Genomic DNA, 13,726 nt, shown 5'->3' on the forward strand with positions numbered 1-13,726 from the left:
ATGAAGATTTTTGATGAAAACATTTCAGGATATTCCTCCATATAATGGAATTCAGTAGACCCCAAACGGTTCAAGGTCCAAATGAGAGGTTCAGTACATCTTCAAAGGGCTTTAAACCACATCAAAAGGTACCAGACGATCAATAAGGGTCTTATCTAGCGAAACGATCGCTCATTTTTTTTTTTATAAATAAGTTTACGTTTTATAAGCACAAATGCTCGCCTTGCTCTGTTCAGTGTTGCGCACTCGTGACGTCACGTAAAACGCAATTACGTTGAAAAGGTCACGCTAGACGCAGGCGGAAGTACCGAGTCAGTGTTTACAAATGAGCGGAAGGAGGACCGTATACACATATTCAAACGTCTTTGCACCTGCGTCTAGCGTGACCTTTTCAACGTAATTGCGTTTTACGTGACGTCACGAGTGCGCAACACTGAACAGAGCAAGGCGAGCATTTGTGCTTATAAAACGTAAAGTTTTTTTTTTTTTTTTAAATGGCCGATCGTTTCGCTAGATAAGACCCTTATTGATCGTCTGGTACCGTTTGATGTGGTTTAAAGCCCTTTGAAGATGTACTGAACCTCTCATTTGGACCTTGAACCGTTTGGGGTCTATTGAATTCCATTATATGGAGGAATATCCTGAAATGTTTTCATCAAAAATCTTCATTTCTTTTCGACTGAAGACAGAAAGACATGGATATCTTGGATGACAAGGGGGTGAGTAAATTATAAGCAAAAGTCTATTTGAAAGTGAACTAATCCTTTAAGGTAGGATACTATTAAAGTGTGAGAATAAAACTGCGCAAGCCAATGAAAGCACGCAGCTCTGATAAACCATTAGCGTGACCACACGTAGTTAATGCTATACATTTCAGAGATATTCAACCAAGTAGATTGAGTCATATTAAAGGTGCAGTCAGTGTGTAATATTTATGAGGATCTATTGACCTTACATAATGAACCGTTATGTCTTTATTACCTTGGAATGAGCCATTTCTATCTACATACACCCCAGGTCCCCTTACAGTGAAGTCCCATTTTGCGCAATTCGCAACCTCACCACTAGATGATGCCAAAAATGTACACAGTGCACCTTTAAACATTCCGCACACATCAAAATGATTGTGATGCATGTGGAACCTCAGTCCATGTGTACCTGGTCACTTCACATGTTTTCTCTGATCGTATAGCTATCCAATTGTGAAAAGGTCGAAAGAGAGGGCACTTTTTCACATACTAGATGAAACTGGACAAAATGCATCTAGTTGTTGAAATGGTAAAAAACTAAACATGCGAGAGCGTGTTATAACGGCTCCCGGTACCCAGATATAACAGCGCTACTGAGGAGCGGAGCATCTCTTCAGCAAGCCGACATGCAAACTGCCGCAAATGAAACAAAGTTCAGCGTCACATCCTGAAGCTCAGCACAAAGTTGTCTTCATTAAAAGTAGTGATACTTAATTATCTTACCAGTGCTGATGCCGCTCTCTCTCCAATTGCGGTCTTCGATCTTGGAATTGGCTGATGATAAATAAAATGAATGTGGCACAGTGATTTACTCAGAAACTTAAAAATGGCACTTCATGACAAAAAGGTTGCTAACCCCTGGACTAAAGCATCTCAAGAGAACGGAACACTTTCTACAAACCTTTGTTATAACTCCAGAGTGCAATGAAATAAGTGGCATCAAAATAAACTTTAAACCAATAATTCACCCAAAAGTGTAAACTGTCATTATTTACTTACGCTCTTGTAATTCCAAACCCTCATGACCTATTATCTTCTGTGGAACAAAGAAAATTAGGTATTTTGAAGAATCTTCACACTGAACAGTGTTGTTATTGTTAGTTAATTTTCGTTAATAGAAATAATGCAGGAATAAAATCATTTAAAAAAAAGTTATATTATTATTATTATTATTATTATTATTATTATTATTATTATTATTATTATTATTATTATTATTATTATTATTATATATATATATATATATATATATATATATATATATATATATATATATATATATATATATATATATATATATATATATATATATATATATATATATATACATATATATACATATATATATACACCTACTTTTTAATTCCAAAGAAAGTCATTAAGGGTTTGAACAAAATGTGAGTGAGTAAAAAAGTATTTCTTTAAATGTGAAATTAAATATTTAGGATAATGATATAATAATTAATACTTAATTGTAGCATTTAAACACAACAAGACAAGAATTATGTAGTTATGAAGATCTAAATAAGTCTATTTGCCACTGAAAAGCCATTACAAATCCCATAACATTTTCTAAGATGGAAATAGAGGGTATGCATGTGTCGTCACCGTCGGCCGGAGTCGCTGTGGTTACGCCCACTGAGTGGCAAAAAAACTGAGAGGCAGCAGTGGTTTTCAATGTGAATTCCGCAAAAAAAAAAACACACACATCTAAACCGGGAAATAGCTTTGAGATTGACTGTACAAATAGATTTGACAAGAAATCTGAGATATATTTTTACAGACTTCCGAAAGCTACAGAATCGAAAAGCAAATGGATCGCTGCAATTCACAGAAACAACTGGACTCCAGGTAGCGAAACCTGGATTTGCAGTCATCATTTTGTCTCAATATGTTGAATTTTGAGGTAAAATCATACCCTATAAATTGTAAGGAACACCTATATTGAGTCCAACCATTAGTTTAAACTGAAAATCGTTTGTTTAACTCGTGTTTTCACAATTTCCCCTATTAACTCCAGTCATGCAGCAGCTCTTTTGCCACTCAGTCCTGGCTGAGGGGGCGTGTTCCGCCGGGAAAGTGACATCAATGCATGCCCTCTACCAATGTGCCAGTTCCCAGGTATTAGCAAATACATATGACTACATTGAAGGAAATTACCCTAATTAATCACACCTGGTTATCTAGACAAAAATTAATGTGACCCTAATATGCTGATATCATAATAACAGATCATCACCAGTGGCATAAATAAACTGCAACTACAAGCGATGCAGTAACTGCATCAACACTGTAGCCAGAGGAACTTCATTCGGTGCTGGTGTAAACATCCTGCAGATCGCAAACATTATATTGACAGCTCATCGATTGTGAAATGCCAGAGCAAACTAGAGCGCTTCACTGGAGGGTTTCGCAGCCAACAGCAAGGTCATCAAAATGAAATGAGAGAGAAGGTGCCATCACGCAGACAACTAAAACCGAACAAACTTACTGGGGCATAGCATATAATCATAATACCTTATATGAAGTACATTGAATTTCATTTTAGGCGTGTAACCAAAAAGAAAAAGGTTCAAACCTAATGTACCCTAAAAAAGCACTTGCACTCAGTTTCCTACAGGAAATGTGTCCTTGTGGAAAGTCTATTGGGCTAAAAGGCATCTGCGAAATGACAAGTAATCGAAAGGAAATCTAGAGTCCAAGGAGTGGCAGCTGGATGATGAATATAATTAAATAATTCCCATCCTGAGTCCAGCACCCCTCCCTGGGCAAACTGTATGTGATGCCTGTTAGCTCAGCAAACACGTGCACAAAACTAAGCACCAGACGATTCGTCGCCACAACGACAGTGTCATCTGGGAGATGTTTAATCGCACAAAAATACCCTACCTTGTAAACGTGTGGACAGAACCTGGAAAACCTCATGACATCAATAACTAGAGGGTGGTGTGAATGCCGAAAATATAGGCTACAACTGTTCAATTACAGGAATTGATATATAACATGAAAATCAAACTTTTTATTCAATATTTACTGGAAATTCACTAAAATACGTATTTATTGAAACACACTATTGTTTATAAGTTTGCAATGTTTTTGAAAGAAGTCTCTTAAGCTGCATTTATTTGATCAAAAATACAGTAAAACAGTAATATTTTTTACAATTTAAAATAAATGTTTTTGATTTTAATATATTTAAAAAAATTAAATGTATTCCTGTGATGGCAAATCCTTCAGAAATCATTCTAATATGCTGATTTGTGACCCTGTACAACAAAACCAGTCAAAAGTCGCACGTGTATATTTGTGGCAATAGCCAACAAAACCTTGTATTGGTAAAAATTATCGATTTTTCTTTTATGCCAAAAATCATTAGGAAATGAAGGAAAGATCATGTTCCATGAAGATATTTTGTAAATTTCCTACCATAAATATATAAAAAATGTATTATTACTAATATGCATTGCTAAGGACTTCATTTGGACAACTTTAAAGGCAAACAAACCATGCATCAATGGAAAGCTTATTTATTCAGCTTTCAGATGATGTATAAATCTCCATTTTTAAAATAAATTGACCCTTATGACCCTTATGGTGTAACAAAATTCTTATATTACTAATGTTAATATTTTTGTGTTTTTTCAGGATTCTTTGACAATTAGAAAGTTCAAACAGAACACATTTGAAATTAAATTTGTTTGTAACAATGTAAAAGTCTTTAACTAAATGTAATTTATAGGTTAGTGTAAAATGTGCATAATGTATTGTGTTGGTCAAGCAGGAATGGTTATCGGACGGCCGGTATGATATTCTCTGAAAATGGCTGATATATTGCCCTAGCACTTTATTTGTAGCAAAATTAGATCCTGTGGTCAATTCTATGTTATTACGTTTTTTTGTACCCACAATCCTCTACAGAAGTCATAAATCAAATTTTCAGTACAAAAAAAAAGACTCTAAAATTGAAACTTTCGGTTAGGAATGAACCAAATCCATACATGCACTAGCTTTGAGTGGTAATGTGACCACATCTCTCTGGTATCCAACTTACAGGCCCAATCCATCACACTTTACTCTGACTGAGAGTCACCTGAGATGCTTATAGTGCAGTTGATAAGATTGATTCTGTGACTACAAGAGTAAACAAGGTACAGTAAACTGTTTCTTGACAAACAGTCACTTATTCTTCCCTCTCACTGGTTTTGCAGAATTCTGCTGACTGCATATATCAGGCCAACTTCAACAAAGGGGTAAAACACACCCTCTACTTTGGCTCAGCTGGCCTCATCGCGGACGCCATTGGTCAGACATCAGGCCAGACCTCTGGACTACGGAACAAAATTGGATACAATCACAGAGGCAATGGTGTGGACATCTTTGCTGAAGCCCTGTGGTTACAGAAGAGTCCAAATTTAGCTGAAAGACCTGGTAAAATGACTCAAAATGCTTTTGAAATGAGACATTCTGTCTAACATCTCTGGGATGCGGATATCCCAGTTAATTACTTACAAATCTGCAAGCTCATTCTGATGTTAATTCATTCAACAAACACATCTGAGCTAAACTGGCTTTAGAAATGGCCATCCAACTTTACATCTGCACTTTATACTATATCTTTAGACCTTCACTAATAACCTCCCAGTGTAATCTGTACCCTCCTTTACTTCTGCATCTGTTAATACCCTGTCAGTATTTAAAAAATGGCAAGTTAGGCAACTTGTGTTTCAGAATACGGTAGTGAGTTGTGTCAAGTATCTTATACTTCTCTCAAACCAAGAGGCCACATAAACCACGAAGTGCCACGACGAGATTCTCCATTGCCTCCAGTTGTGCACACAGCTGCTGGACTCATTTAGGGCTATTAAACCAGCATTTGGTCTATTTAAAGGAGTGAAAAGCAAACACACTCAATATTTTGAGTTGTACCAGTGGTTTCTGTACCAAAATTGAGTAGATATAGGCTGTCTTTTCCAGCCATCGACTGTATATAAAAATATATACATAAAACAATATGTATGTGTGTGTATTAGTGTTGTCAACCGATTAAAAAGTAACTATTTAAATCGTACATTGCAATTAATCGCAAGCTATTGTTTTTGACCCATGTAACAGTGCTTTAAGATTTTCAGGTAGGTCTAACAGTAATATTCAGATAAGTCTTTAGTCAAGAGCAGTGAGTGATTTTCTCTTCTTCTTTTTTGATCAGAGTCAAGGCCCATACCGCTACGCCTTGATCGCATGCTTTTCTATTCTCGATGTTTATTTAATCATAGATACATATATTTCGAAATAAGTATAATATTTAAAAGTTAAAATAAGTATAACTTAGGGATCTGTTTCAGATGGAAAAGGAAAAGTGTCATACAATTTCAATTCCTTGAAGTGCCATTTATTAATGGAAAATAAAAGATCAGCAGGATTACTTCCTATTTCCACTTCATTTTGTAAACAAGCTTTTAGGGATGCACCGATACCACTTTTTCCAGAACGAGTCCGATACCAATATTTTAACTGCATATGTAATTTTTAAATATATTGGGTAGAGAAACCAAAATAATATGAATCATATTAGTTGGCTTCATTTGTTTAACAAATATATATTTCCTTCAGTTATTGTCATGCTTAAGCCTGCTAAAATGTATTGTATGAGCTTCATTCTATTGCTCTATCATTTTTTACCTTTCATATAATAGCACAGCGCATATTTAGAGCTGCTTCAGTAGGGCTCAGTGCTAGGGATTGCGTCGCTGACTGGTTGAAATGTTTAAATACCAATTTTAATGAAACCGCAAAAACTACTAGTCTAATTAATGTCAATTTAACATTAATGAAGACTGTTAAACCGTTAGTAATAAATGAAGAACAAATAAATCAAAATACAAATAGCGCAAGTAAACACAATAGAACAAAGAAAGGCTGAACTTTCATCTTTTTGTGTACATATGTTTTTGCCAGTCGCGTGTACTGTATGACAGTCTGTGAAAACAAATTTCCGACCGACTCACTGACTCACTGACTCACTGACTCACTGACTCACTGACTCACTGACTCACTGACTCACTGACTCGATTTAGTTTTCATCGAAATGATGCATGGGTGCTAAATGAGCGATCAGCAATCAATAGCATGCTACAGAAGTACACTTTCTCTCTCTCTAGAGTCATTTAACGTTAATACATGCCTCGTTTTACTTTCTTTGCCATTGACATTTACGACATTTTTATGACATTACGAATTACACACTTTCCACTGATATCTGTGAAAAAGGGATGCGCTTGACAAGCTCGTTTCAGCCCGCACACCACAGCTATATAGGCGTTACTATATTTGGTTTAATATTCCCCTAATTAGATACATTTACTTCATAGGCGTTACTATATTTTGTTTAATATTCCACTAATTGGATACATTTACTTCATAGGCAGCCTTCTATTTATCCACAATGTACTCTCTGTGTTCGGTGTTTCTTTATCTGGACACAACCACTGTACACACGCTGCGTGGTATTAGTTGTTGGTATCAGAGCATTTTAATGAGTACACAAGCGCAGTATCGGGCCCGATATCGATACTCGTATCGGAATGTGTGCATCCCTAAAAGCTTTAATATATGTTGAATAAGTGACACCATCATTTGCATCGCATCATTTGAAAATTGTTCATATTGAACTATATAGCAAAAGTCAAAATGTTCATAACACTTTAGACAATAATAATGACGCTGTGAGTCAGTGGTTAAATATCTGGGAGAGAGAGGAAACGTTTCTAAATTTAAACCACAAAAAAGATGCCAGTAATAAAACACACTCACTTATATTGCTGATGATCCTTGGTGCTCCTGGTCTTGGCCATAAAGCGTTCGGCGAGCTTCTCCAGGTTGCGCGAGTACTCCATCTCGATCTCTGACTTCTTGCGGAAGAAGTCCTGGAGGTCCTGAAGGAGCTGGACCCTCATGTCTGTCTGCTGCTCCAGACATTTCTGCTGTTCCACCAGTTGGGCTCGAATTTCTGAACAAACAGAACCAAACATTGTTTGTTGTAAGAGTCTCTCAGCAGAAATCATGAACGGAGTGAAGGCAAATCATCAGAGTTTCATTGCATGCTTCAAAAGCTCTTGCTAGAAGCCCAGCAAAGGCAGACTACAATAAAAAAAACGGCCAGCAATATATCTTCTATAAATAAACCATTCAGATTTGCCCTGAGCTAGTTTCATTGTGCGGTATCAGCAAAGCTACAGTAATCCAGGCTCATCAGGTGGAGCAGGTAATGCCCTTGTGCTGCTTTTTATTACAGCCAGAATGAGGAACAGCCCCAAAAAACTAACCTAATGGCTCTTTAAAGCCAATGTGTGTACAGCTTCTACAGCCTTGTAGGCACTACACTTCATTTAACAAGCATTTTTTTGCCCAAATTACCTCCGGTTTCCTCATGTGATTGCCCCCTTGTCATTGGAAATGGAGCTCATTAAATTTGCAGTCCACTGTGGAGGCACAGAAGCTCCATACCATAATATACATTCAGACTTCCTCTCTCAGCCCTCAAGTGGCCCAACAGGCTTAATGTATTTCTCATAAACGTGGGATCTGAACCACAATGTCCACTTTGACAAGTTACACAATAACTAGATGCTCTAAAAGCACAAATATTTCAACAAAATTATGGTAATTTTATCCCGTTTGCCCCAAAATAACGTATCTGTATTAAAGGAAATAAATGGCAAGAAACAGCACTAAAGTTTATATCAATATTATAGAGAACTGTTGTTTATATCAATAAACATGAATATCATGATATTATGTTTGATGATACTGTATCGATTCTCAAAAACACTATCAATATTAATGTATTTGTTTACATTCAAGATTTGTGGCTTTGTGTAAATAAAATAAATGACATTAAATTAAAAAAAAAAATTAATTAAAAGTAGTTTAAAGGTGAACTATGTAGGATATTTGCAGTAAAATATCCAGAAACCACTAGGCCAGTGTTATATATTTTGTTCAGTTGAGTACTTAGAATATCCCAAATGTTTTCAACTATTTGTAAATCGTGAGAAAATTGCTATTTTAACCAAGGAACCGGGACGTGTGAGCTTTGTGTGTGAGGGAGTCGCCTGTCGATTGCGTCATATCTGTGTCACCCTCGGTTTCCGGCTTTATTCAGTGAAACACTTTACTCTCACTGCATTGTGAACAAGTGTCATAGCAGCCGCCGAGCGAACGTCATAACTTCCTTTTCAACACACTCAGATATATCTAATACGATAAACAGAGTTGCGTTACCTCAAACTCATGACTGGAAAAGAGGAAGTGGCGCCGCCAACCGTGTCATAATAAAAGTCCCGCGAGCGACTATGCCATAATAACAGTCCTGCTCTTCAATCGCTCCTGCGGCCTTGCTCAGCTCCACAACACTCGGTCCTGCTCTGCTTCAGACTACAGTAATGTTAATAATCGCATCCATGAACATGATTTCTGCCCGAGTCCTATCCTGACTGTTTTCCACCGGCTGTGAGCTGAAGACCACATGTCCCGAGATTCTGCGCTCAAACGTGCCGTCATCAAACTACGCCTTTGTTTTGAACAGGCGACCTCTAGTGGACGGAAAAGTTACATAGTGTAGCTTTAAACAAAAATGACGATTTTTAATAACAGGCTATAAATATATTCAGAAAAAAAATCTGAATTGTAGTACAAGACGCCTGGTTTAAGAGAAGCACATCATTCACATATTTTTTCATAAGGCCCACTTAATTATTACATTTTTGTACTCTGACATGTCATATTTTGCACTAATAGCCAGCTGATTAAAATGTTACATAATCTACAATACACCATTACCTCAAAGAAATTCCAAGAACGATATACAACTTTCTGCGCTCAGCTTTCCTTCGTCGCCAGTATCGAGTGACCCTCTGTGATTACAAAGAGCATTCCTGGCCCTGTGAGGTCATGTGTATGGTAAACATCTGCATGGAGTCGGTGTGCTCAAGCATGTGTGAGACCGTGTGTCTGATCAAAGCCCCTGTGATCCACTTCAAACAGAGAGATAGATGTGAGCACCTGTGAGCCGTCTGATACTGCACAAACAAGACTTGAAGGTGGAATCCAAGCCTTCCACTTTCTGTCTCTACAGTTAGCTTCAACAATTTTGCCACTCGCAGGTGGGTTACTAAGATAGCTAATAATAGCTGGGATGAGTGTTTATCGGAGATTGCATGCTATTCTTTTAAAGTGCAGGAAAATATGTGAGCAAACAACAGGGCCTGGGTCCATTTAGAGATAACTCAACCATTTATGAACCTTTTATGATTGGACGTTAAAAGAAAGAAATGACAGAGCCAGAACAGCAGACTTCAGTCATAGACATCATATGGAATTTATAGGTTCAGTGTGTAGTATTTATGAGGATCTATTGACAGAAATGCAATATAATATACATAACTATGTCTTCAGGGGATAATAAAGAACTTGCATAATGTACCGTTGTGTTTTTATTACCATAAAAACACGATTTTCTATCTACATACACCATTTCTATCTACATATACCACGGGTCCCTTTACAGTGAAATCGCCATTTTGTGCCGTCATGTTTCTATCGTAGCCCTAAATGGACAAACTTGGACAAAAAGTCACTCTCTGCTCTGTCTGACGACAACATTTTTGTGCTGTGTCGGCCCCCGTTAGCCTAGAAATTAGGGATGAAACGGTATGGAAATTTAACATCACGATTATAGTGACCCAAATTATCACGGTTATCAATATTATCACGGTTTTGTTCAAACGAGATGAAAGTGTTCAAAAAGAACTGATGCACACACTTAAAACATTTCAACAAGTTTTATATTTGAAAATCAACAAACAACAAATAAATCAAGCAGCTCTAAGCACTTTTTTAAGCTAGATTCTGTGGGATTTCCTTCCTTAATGGGCGTCGTCAATAGCAACGCATAACGCATAAATAATAATAATTTGTCGTAAATATAATCTCTAATATTATCTCTGATGAGAATATTGCTTGAGAATATATTTACAGTGTTCAGCAATGATGCATTTAAATCTAGCATATTTTGTGTTAGAGCCCAAACAGTATCCAAGTGAAATAATGCATATCCATATTTCCATATGATTTGACAGTTTATTTTATTAAATATCAAAATGTGTGCATCATACCTGACACCTAAATGATCACTTTACAGTCAGTTTTATGACTGTCATTCTCTTCAAATGCTGAAGTTTGAAACGTGTAACGTTACCAATGTTGTATGTAACTTTAGAGACGGTCCCTAAATTCACTAGCGTTATGCCAGTCATATCAGACGCGCTGTGCTTCTGCTGTGTTTTTAAAACCATTTTCGCTGCTGAAATAGAACAAAAACAGTACAACCACTATATGATGAATGAATCTCCTGCATACATCGCACGTTTATAAATCTCTGCTTTTAGTGTAGATTTCAGCGAGTAAGAGCGGCGCGCGCTCTGAATGAAACTCCGGCTAATCTGAACGCCTCTGATTTTGAGACATTGCATTCATAAACTCAATAGAAACACATGTGAGTGGTTATAATGCGCAACGCGATTATAACAGATGGCTTTTGAGAAGACTATTATAAGTTCAACAGCCAGAGTGACTAGTGTGCAGCCGAAATAACGTTACACCGGCAAATGGCGGTTGTTAATGTCAAGCCCTGATTATTATCCCTTAAATGTTAGTCTTGACTAAATTTGTTCGTTCGCTTCACGTTATTATTTCCCAGATGTAGTTTTGGTATTGAGGTCAAAGTCCACTTGCCGTTCGTAGTTTTGAAGTGTTTCCCTCTATTACAGTGACTTTCTTCTGGCATGTTCTGCAGACAGGGTGACCATCTTAGATTAAGTTTCCCTCAGGACTTTTGTAAAAGCCAAAATATGACCACACCAAGTAAAAGCTTTTTGTAAAAGCCAAAATATGACCACACAAAGGATTTGGTCCTTTTAGAGGCTGAACAATCCCCAGAAGTGCTGTCACTGCCTTCTGCCATTTCTTATCATTCAAAAAACAGCGGTGCTGCGCCTGACTGACGCTGACTACACAGGATTTACCGCGAGTTTTCACAACCGTGATAATCACACGCGGTTTTAATGATAATAAAATTTTATACGATATTACTAACCGTCACTAAATTTTATCGTGGTTTATCGTGAAACCGGTAATCGTTTCATCCCTACTAGAAATCTAGACGCACCCTAGCGGCAGCAAATATCATTTGCAGCCAGGGTAGTCTAGCAACTCTCCTTTGGCTTGCGAGCTGGAAAAAACAAACTTGGGGAGTCGGCGGGCAGGATTAACATAATGAAGGCAGAGTTGCTGCGGTTCCGTGTGCTACTTGTAAACAAAGAAGCTGGCGAACAGCGGTCTTTCGAAACGGCTTTGGCCGCGACTCTGGAAGACTTGTTGTTAAGCTTTTCTTTGAGAAAAGAACAAAGAAGGGAACTGAAGTCATTCTTAAGAAAGGACGATGTGTTCTGAGTTTTGCCGACCGGATATGGAGAAAGTTTAATCTATCAACTAGCTCCGCTTCACCTTCTTCGTTGCTCTGGTTGGTTGTAGCGCTCTCCTTTTGCGTGCAAAGGGAATTTGAAAGACAACCGTTTATCCCGCCCCTCGGATTGAGCCCTGCCAATGGTGTGTTCCCAGACCCAACATCTTGATGGGGGTCTGGCTTGTCAGGCTAGACCCCCGTAGCTTCTCTGTGCTTCGAAAGGGAGGGGGGGGTACAATTCACAACCTCACCACTAGATCCCGCTAAAAATCACACACTGCACCTTTAATACAGAGATGGAAGTACTGTTTTGGCTATTTATTACCACAAAAATGTCAACTAGTCTCTCAGTTTGTAAAAACAAAACAACAGCATACAAAAAAAAAAAAAACGTTTTAGAAAACAACTTACAATTGAGTTTTATGGGGCAAAAATGCTTACAACTAAAATAGAAATAAAAAAAGTGACAAATGCAAATGTTTGCTAAATGTATAACATAAAATATTAAAGCTATAAGATCCAAGTTTATAACAGCTAACTCCGCTCCACGTCGTGCCTAACAACGTCCCTTGGCTGTTATAAATTCACTATAAACCACGGCTCCACAGGGCTTATTGCTTTTATAAAATGGTTACCACTAGGGGTGCACCGATCCGACTTTTTCAGTCCCGATACCGATACCGATGCCTGGGCTTTGTGTATCTGTCGATACCCGATACCGATCCGATACTATTGTTGAATTAATAATAAACTGTATATCTTCCACCTTATACCTTCCTTGAAGAGACTAAGGCACCAGACTTTACTAACTAAAAATAACTAAGACAAAATAACAGATGTATGTAAGGTGTTGAATTCTTATTTATTTAAAAAACAATTGTGCATTCAAATCTAAAATAGAATGTAATCAAACTTCTTTAAATAAATAAAATGTAGCAGTGGAAACAAAAAACAGTGTATTGGTCAAACATACAATAGTAATCTGACAGTTACCAAACATTTTTTACACTACAGATAATTGTTTTGGTATATAATCATATCAATATTAAAAAGTAGCATTCCAAATTAACAAATAGTCTTAATTTTCTGCCATATGCAATTTAATAAAAATGATCAGCTAGCTAATAACAACTTTGTTCTGTTTTCACCTCACTCCTGTCTAAATGATTGTAGGCTAGGCCTGTTTATTTTACTACACATTGTCAACAGAAATAAGCTGAAATAGGCTACTGTTGATAATTAAAAATAATTCTTACTACCCACTCTTGCTTAATTGGGTAAGCACACTTGTGTTCTCATTTCAGATGCGTTTTGAGTAAATTAATAAACTGATTCATGAGTTCAGTGTTGGACAGATCAGTTGTTCTAATCTAACCAGTCGTTAAAATGATTCGGTTCAAAGGAGTCATTAGGTCGCGAATCGGACATTAGCAGACGCGTTGTGTGCGAATCCCGT

General features: G+C 37.2%; 1 protein-coding gene across 5 annotated transcripts in view; it reads right to left on the reverse strand.

Moving 5' to 3' along the window:
- Positions 1-13,726, reverse strand: part of srgap1a (SLIT-ROBO Rho GTPase activating protein 1a) — a 137,519-nt gene that overhangs the window by 80,975 nt on the left and 42,818 nt on the right. For 3 of the 5 annotated variants that reach the window (XM_079825531.1, XM_079825530.1, XM_079825533.1), the window contains exon 2: positions 7,560-7,755. In XM_079825531.1, coding sequence (XP_079681657.1) covers positions 7,560-7,755 — 196 coding nt within the window. Of the gene's footprint in view, positions 1-1,472; positions 1,524-7,559; positions 7,756-13,726 lie in introns of all 5 variants that reach the window. The other 2 variants (XM_079825532.1, XM_079825529.1) reach the window with 1 other exon arrangement.

The sequence above is a fragment of the Gobio gobio genome, assembly GCF_949357685.1.
Source record: "Gobio gobio genome assembly, chromosome: 9".
Taxonomy (NCBI): domain Eukaryota; kingdom Metazoa; phylum Chordata; class Actinopteri; order Cypriniformes; family Gobionidae; genus Gobio; species Gobio gobio.